Here is an 8,129-nt window from a genome sequence, read left to right as displayed (position 1 = left end):
TGTTATATCTCTTCGGTTTGGAGAACATGCAAGAAAAAAGAAGAATTTTTTGCTCTGGTTTTTTCTTTCTCTCTGAAGCTTGAAATGTAAGAATGAAAGTGAAGAAGAAGAGAAAGTGAGACAGGTTTTATATACTTCCCAAAAGGAGGTCAAGGGTTGAGACCATCAGGGCCTTTGGTTGGATTCGATTTTTGATCGAATGGCCAGGTGCAAACATGGCGATGGCGACAAAAAGCTGAAATGCGAAGGGACGTGGGCGTGTTGGAAAAGTACTCGAGTACTTGGTTTGACCAATCCATGGCTGACGTATGTCCACACTCGAGTGTGGTAGGTGGCCCGATTTTTGAAGGTGGTAGTTCAAAAGTTTCCTTCTCATAGGATTCGAACTGATACTTTTGAAGGGGCAAAATGTTACACCCTGATTTCGAGAATGGAAATCTTGATCTCGAAACTCAAGCTCGTAAGGTGTAAGCTCGAAATAAGCATAGTCGTCATGTAATTAGCAAGTCAGAGACAGTCTCGTTGAGCAGTAAATGTGACAACGTCGGGATTGGTGAGCTCGAAAATTACATAGTCTCGGAGGTGTTCCGAGGTTATAAGTTAGGCTCAAAACTCACAATGGCAATGGTTCAACACTTATATAAATCTCTTGATTCATTTCCTGCCCTCAGACAAGACGATTTGAGCTCGAAGAGGATGGTCTTGTCAACGTTACTTGTCGACAACAAAGGCGAATCGAGGTGACGAGCTAGCGATGGGTGAACGGTCTCGAAGGCGTGTGAGTCAAATGCCTAAGCTCGTAAGCTGTGTGTGAACATGTCTATTGTTGTAAAATCTTTATGTTTAAAGGATATGATGTAATCTGTTATTAAATCCCAAATATCATGGGATATTACCGCATACATAGTAACTAATGCATTTAATGGCATTTATTTTAATTGATTTGTATCATATCTTCCCGAATTCTGTGGGAAGATATTTACTAAACCACTCTATAAATAGAGTGGGACGATTCATTTGTATGAAAAAAAAAAAAAAGACTGAGACTGGGAAAACTCTATATAATTGCTTCTAGAAAGCTTTAAGGGAATTTCAAAGAGTTAATAACATAAACTCGTGAACTAAGCAAATTTTAACTGCTGAACCACGTAAAAAATCGTGTCTATATATATATATTTATATATATATTGTTTCCTTTGATATTTTTCGTTTAATTGCTCTTTTTTTCTAAGTTGACGAAAAACAGCGTCAACAACTTTAATATCAGAAAAATTACTTTTATAGCTTAAGCCCAATTTCGTCCCACCAAAAGAATACCCCTACAGAATAAATAAATAAAAAATAAATAGTATCAAATCTTAAATAATGATAATATGAATATTAATGATATAAAAAAAATCATATTTAGGATAGACATCGTCCGATATAATTTTGATATTGAAGAAGCTAAAATTAATATGCGAAGTCTCCAAAGCTAAAATTGTCACCATTAGATCTAATCTATTCATTAGACCAATAAAATATTTGTATCACAAGCTAACAAAGATAAGTATTTTTTTTTAAATAAGGTTAAAAAGAAGTATTTAGGATTTTAGAGTACCATATATATTTAGGAAAGAAGATTCTACACAAAAAGAAACTAAATATTATTTTAATAAATTAACTTAATATATATAATAAACAAATAAAAACTATAACCCTAGGCTAGTTTACTATAAACAAAATAAAATAAAGGAGAAAAAAGTGTACCCATTAATAACATAGCATATTATATACCTAAGTTAATTAATTAAATAATGAATGAATAAAAGTCAACTAGTTTGGAGCTATATTGATGGACAAGTCAACTAGTGGTCTAAAATGATACCATGCATCCCAAGAATAGATCTCATATTGGGAACACAAGATTCCTATCACCTTTTTTGGTTCTCTAATTTTTTTTTCTTTTCAATTTTCTTTCTCATTTGTTGGTGCCATGTCGGGTGGTGGCACAAAATATATATGAAATCACATTCTCATATGAATGGAACTCAATCCAACAATAAATCACATGATATTAAATTCTGATCACGTGCCATGCATCGTGCATGTGGTGTGGACCGATTAATTAAGCAAACCTTATAATTATAATAATATTCTTGATGATCTTTATATATTATGCATTAAACTAATAACAAACATTATTAATTGTTACAACAATAATAATCAATATTACCACATAATATATCTAACAATATCATCATCTAATATTAGTTTGAAGTGAAGTGATGTGAAGTGAAACAGGAGCTAGCTAGCTAGGTATGAGGCTTGCAAAGAAAACCAGCATCAACATCAGATACTAATTATTATCAACTAATTAACAGCATTCTTTTGGCCTAATCTCAGCACCTACTGATCATTAACAACCACCTGGTATGTACCCTTAAATTTCCCACTTTCATTTTCTTTCTCTTGTTTTGTTCTTTCTAGTAGAAGCTAGTTTTGATTATTAGTTATAAGCTACTCCCAGAAGTCACAAGTATAAGAACATCCTTTATTGTTTTTGTTTTGTTTTCAGCATAAGAGATATTAGTATGTGATTAAGTATATGCGTATTCATTCCTCATGAGTGTGTGATTAAGTGATCACTGGTTGATTATGTTGCTAAGCTAGCTAGTATTGTAATATATATATTTATATATATATATGTATATATATATAATGTTTGAAGCCAAAAACCAGAAGAAAAGTAAAATGATGATAATTGATAAGCCTGAGGAGAGCTCCCCATGATAATGGATATTCATGTGATGGGTTCTACTTCCTAGCAGGCCTTTAAACTTATCCCCAAATGGATACATACATCTTATATATATACAGTTGCTGTATATATTTGATATATTTCAGTATATATTTGGTATTAGATATAGGATTCGTATGCTTTTAATTATAAAACTTAAAAATCGTATTTCTTTAAAATCCAACTGTATATTTAAAAAATAATGATAATAATTCAAAAACCGTAAAAATTAAAAAATATATAAAATTGAGTCATATTTGAAAAAAACATCAACTGAAATTGGTGTAAATTAGGCCTTCAAGTTTTTACTGGTCTTGTAGGACTTTATTTGTTTATATTTTTATAGTGAAAGTTTCAAATTTGCTCCTTAAATTTCTCTCTCTCTCTCTCTCTCTCTCTCTATATATATATATATATATATATATGTATTGTTTGAATGAAGTGTGTATGTATTGATGAGTGCTATTCTGTGAATTTGACTTTTACTGAATGATTTTACTAATTGAAAGTCAAGCTTCTAACTAGTTGAAAAATATAACTAACTATATAAGCAACAGTTTTAGTTCACAAACTGATAACTGATAGCTAGCACTTTCAGTGGCCATTTATAGAAGAGTTAGCCCAAATCTCCAAATTCTAGTCTGAAGTTAGAAGAGTGCATACTGTTCAAAAGCCCATTAGGCCCATATTAAAAATTAAATTTGAAAAGGGTCTATTTTGGAACTTGTTTTTCAAAAATACTCAATTTTAACATATATCCACCTTAAGAATTTTTTTTTCCCAAAAATACAATTTTTATATACGATATTAAACATACATGAAATATATACTAAGAGCACTCTCAATGGAGGAGGTAAAATATCTAATTATTTATAATATAGAGAAAAAATTGTTAAATAGTCTTCTAATGGGTGATGTAAAGTTATATTTTTTTACCAAAATGAATAGTATTTCTCTATATATAATGAAACAATATTCAACAAGTTATAAATATTTTATTATTTTTTTATAAACTTTTGTACATATATGAGTTTTTTAAAAAATATAATATTTAAATGATATAGAGAAAAAATAGAGAAGCTGATGTATGGTATAATGTAAAAGTTTGTATATTATAAAAAATATATATATATATGTTTAGGTGGTGTATTTTGTAATGCACTTTCTCTATAATATTTAGCTAAAACTCACAAAAACATCTTCTATCAGCTCATTTATACATTTATTTATAATAGTTATGCGCAAATTCCAATTAATACATGTCTACATTTATATAACATTTACATATCATTTATATAATATTTTAATATTATTATTTTTCTTTATAATCTTTCTCTCCCATTTAGTATATATATTTATTTATTTTTTTCAATTATTTTATTTTACTGTAATTAATAAAATATGTTTAAAAATATAATATTTAAATGAATAGAAAAATATATAGAGAAGTTGATGTATAGTATAATGTAAAATTTGGAAGTAAAATAGAAAAAAAATATATGTTTTGAAGAAGTATTTTAAAAAATAGAATAGATCATCCATTGAGAGTGCTCTAACTTAATAAAAATCTGCACACACCAAAAAAACTATATAAACGTTATCTTTGGGAGAAAATAGTAAAAGAAGTAAATTCCTAAATAACTTTCTTCTAGCCAAGAATCATAAGAACAAACAAATCTTAACGTGAACATGCGACTTGTTATTAGTTAGTATAATATTGTACTTCCCCAACTATAGTAAGTTGATTTAGTTTATAAAAAACCAGTAGTAATTTTTAATAATATATATTAATTTCATCTACCCAAAATAGGTATACAAATAAAGAAACCAATCTTCTAATAACGAATCTTACTTTTTCTTTCACTTTTCTTCTCTCATTTTAGTTTTCATTCTTTACAGTCAAACTCTTATGACTTTAGAAAACATACTTTAATACAAACAGACAGTGAGTATCCAAATAATTAAGGGTGGCTCCCAACAGCTTTGCCACATAGTAGAACATTAGAGGGAATGTCATATTCATTGGCAAGACTATGAACTGAGTTCCACACCCTCATATACAGTTGCTGTCCCAAATACTGCCTTTCCCAGATGGCAGACCTCAGATTCCACATCCCTTGGTTGTCTAGTGACACAAATATTGAAGTCCATGACTTTGGATACACCTTTACAAAACCAAACATATCAAAATTAGCCAAGCTCAATTATAAAAAATGGGGTATTGGGCAAAATAGACCTCTTGTCATTTTGCAATATAGTTCTTTTTATAACTCTTTGCAAAGTAACATTTCTGACACATTCGATGATCCTATCAGGAAGCTTACTTTCCAAAGAATTATAAAAAGAAAACCACTTTTCAATATGACAATAAAAAGATGTCTATTTTCACCATTTACTCGTAAAAAATACATTAAATGTTTAAAAGAGAAGTGTGAAAGTTGATAAGTTACTTGAGCAGTATGTCTTGTAAGAGCATCCACAAGATTGTAGGTCTTTCTCTTTGCATCTGTCCATTGTCCAGAGCCATAACTGTTTGTTGCCAAAAAGAAGGAATTATGATCAATACCAACCATATTCTCATAAGAAGTGAAACAAAAAAACAAATGGGATTTGTATTTGCCTGCTTGCTTACTTACCCCACAACCCAGAAATCATATCCATCAAGATGCCAAGACTGCATAGTGTTCTCATTGTTTTGGAAAACAACTTCAATGAAATCATGAAGCGAAAGCGGTACAACAGAAGAAGCTACAGATGCAGGACCCTCAGAGGGGAGTATTTGGATTGAATCAACACTGAAGACTCCTGGGATGTTGAAGTGATCAGCAAGCTTTAGAGGGGTGTCAGGGTTGACATAGGACACCCTATTGACTGCAAAACGTTGCTTTCCATTAACCAAAGGCGCTGAGTTTGCCAATACAATTGTCTTTGTTATTGGCACTCTTCCATAATGGTATGATCCCTGAGGGTTTGGCCTGGCAGCATTGGCTGTCAAATTCCACCTTCAAGAAACACAAACGATTAGACTACATATTAAGCAAAAAGCTAGCTCATCAAGAGCAATATATTGGCTCATTTGCATTATGTGTTATTGATATGTGTACCTATAGGTTCTGGCTTGCAACATAGACCAGTGAATTTGGTAAGTAGGACCAGCAGGCAAGGGTCCAGCAACTGGGGTATGCGAGTTTGAGTAATGCAGCACTGAAGTGGATGTAAGAACAGTCTTGGTAAACCTTGTGGAAGCAACAATGTAGTAGTCCTTTGGGGGCTGGTTTAAGGTTACTAGGACTGCTACTGATTGGCCAACATGTACATCAAGAGAGTCATATTCATTCTGCATAGTATGCGATCCTTCAACCTCGATTAACTTCATCTTATGTCCTTGAATCCTAAAGTTGAATGAAGTAGACAATCCCACATTTGAGACTCTGAACTTGTATGTTTTGCCTGAAAGATAGAACAAAGCAAAAGATTGGTGAATACTAATTCTTCTTTCTTATCTAATTCTTTGAGCAACAAATGAAACTTATAATATTATATTACCTTGATCACCAGTGAAGGAAGTTGTAGGCTGACCATTTATGAGGATACCATCAGGAAAGGGAAGAGTTTTTCCTGAGTCCAAAGATGCTTGTAATGTCTGCAAATAATATCCATTAAAACACAATGATGTATTGTGAACATAGAGCTTAAAAATGCTGTATTTATTTTTTCTTTCTTTTTTCTTTCTTTTTTTTCTTTTTTTAAGTGATGATTCTAGACAATTGAAATGGCTCCTCCTACCTTGTGGTTAGTCTTGTACCAATCACCAATAAGCAATGTGAAATCTCCATCTGGGTAAGGATAAGGAATTGGAATCCGAGGTCTCTGGTATATGTTCAAAGCTCCAAACCCTCCAGCAGCTTTGTGAAATTGTAGTGATGGGAAATATGTGAAGGTACCTATTTGATCTTTGGATTGAAGCTTATAGGTAAAGTTCGTGTTTGGGGGAATGGGGCAGTTGGTTCCAAAAACCCCATCTTGCCATGAGTTCTTCCTCTGCTTAATCCCATTCCTAAAAAAAATATAGACACCAAAGTTTTAGCGTGACACCAAGACTATCCTAAAGGATTTAGCATACATAGCTCTATGAGCTTTCTTTCTTCTTACACATCAAACATCTTAGGAGCCATTTAACATACATGAGGCAAAGCATAACATCAAAAATATAGAAACAAGGAGCAGCGTTTGGGTCTTTGAAAATCCATAAGCCAAAAAACAATAACAGTGAAAAAGGACTAAAATATTTTGCAGATCTACTGGGACAATAACAAGAGAGAATAAAGACTCACCAGGTTAAGAGAAAAGGTTGGTCAAGCTTGTTAATGAGATTGAGGATTATGTTGTCATTGGTCACCACTTCTAGACTTGGACCAGGAAATTGACCATTGATAAGGATAACCTAAGAAACAGACACAAATTTATTTAATAAATCCAACATATATACAGTAATGAAAAACAATAAAAATAGATCTGGAGTAGAAAAACAGCAAAAGTGATCACCAACCTGTTGGGGAACACCCAGTGGAGATATAGTCCCATAAGTCACAGTCCAAGTGTAATACTTATAAGGGTCATCTGCTTTCACCACAGAAACACTACTCAAAACAGCTAGAACAAGCCCACAAATTAAATGGACCAAAACTTTCTTGTCCATTGTCAAGTTTTTCTTCACCTGAAAAAGAAAATGTTGCCACACACAGACAAGACCAAAGATTAGAACTTTGTTATGTACAACTTCGGGTTTATTTATATAGCTCTAAAAATGAAAATTAATGGGAAAGCTACCTGATTTGAGGTGAAAGGCCTATCCTTTTTGAGATAAAGTGCTCAGAGGCAGAGCCTTAAATAAGAGCAGCGCGGGAAAGAGAGAGAGAGAGACAGAGGTTCTTCAGCTATTGCTGTCCTTTTTCTTTTCCTTTTCTTATTATTTCTTTTGGTGTGGTTGAAAGAGAGTAGAGATAGCGGCGTTGGTTGGGGCCAGGTTCTATACACATATATATATATATGTGAAAAGTGATATATAGTGTAATTTATGATGATATAATACTTGTTTAACAAACCAAAGCTTTATTACAAAAATGAAACCGCGTTGTAATAGTTGTCATTTGCTTCAAATGAAAGCAAAGGCATTTAACTCATTCATTGATTGTTCATATTTGTAAAAGGTAATAATCTGGTGGCTACACCCCACAACAAAAATATACACTTTTGACCAAACAAAAACAAACCCATTTCCCTTAATTTCGCCTTTGATTGGAACTTTCTTTCATTCTACCATTCTCGTTTCTCATACCAACTTTCTCTT

At 32.1% G+C, this 8,129-nt stretch overlaps 1 protein-coding gene across 1 annotated transcript; it reads right to left on the bottom strand.

The window, feature by feature from the left end:
• Positions 1-4,547: 4,547 nt before the first annotated feature.
• On the bottom strand, positions 4,548-7,833 carry LOC133811240 (L-ascorbate oxidase homolog). Its single transcript, XM_062246156.1, has 9 exons — positions 7,610-7,833; positions 7,329-7,496; positions 7,114-7,223; positions 6,566-6,836; positions 6,326-6,422; positions 5,884-6,229; positions 5,416-5,781; positions 5,230-5,308; positions 4,548-4,944 (listed from the first exon to the last, which is right to left on the bottom strand). Exons 2-9 carry the CDS (start codon positions 7,476-7,478, stop codon positions 4,741-4,743), a joined length of 1,623 nt encoding a protein of 540 aa, XP_062102140.1. The 5' UTR covers positions 7,479-7,496; positions 7,610-7,833; the 3' UTR covers positions 4,548-4,740.
• Positions 7,834-8,129: the final 296 nt, after the last annotated feature.

Source organism: Humulus lupulus, chromosome 1, assembly GCF_963169125.1.
Source record: "Humulus lupulus chromosome 1, drHumLupu1.1, whole genome shotgun sequence".
Lineage (NCBI taxonomy): Eukaryota > Viridiplantae > Streptophyta > Magnoliopsida > Rosales > Cannabaceae > Humulus > Humulus lupulus.
This window is presented reverse-complemented; position numbering and strand designations above follow the sequence as displayed.

Bases quoted from the DNA above. Each gene is read 5' to 3' on its own strand.
- LOC133811240 (XM_062246156.1), bottom strand. From the start codon at position 7,478: ATGGACAAGAAAGTTTTGGTCCATTTAATTTGTGGGCTTGTTCTAGCT. The intron at 6,837-7,113 runs GTGAGTCTTTAT...TATTTTTTTTAG, and splicing joins CAACCTTTTCTCTTAACCTG to GAATGGGATTAAGCAGAGGA. The intron at 5,782-5,883 runs GTACACATATCA...TGTTTCTTGAAG, and splicing joins TTGCAAGCCAGAACCTATAG to GTGGAATTTGACAGCCAATG.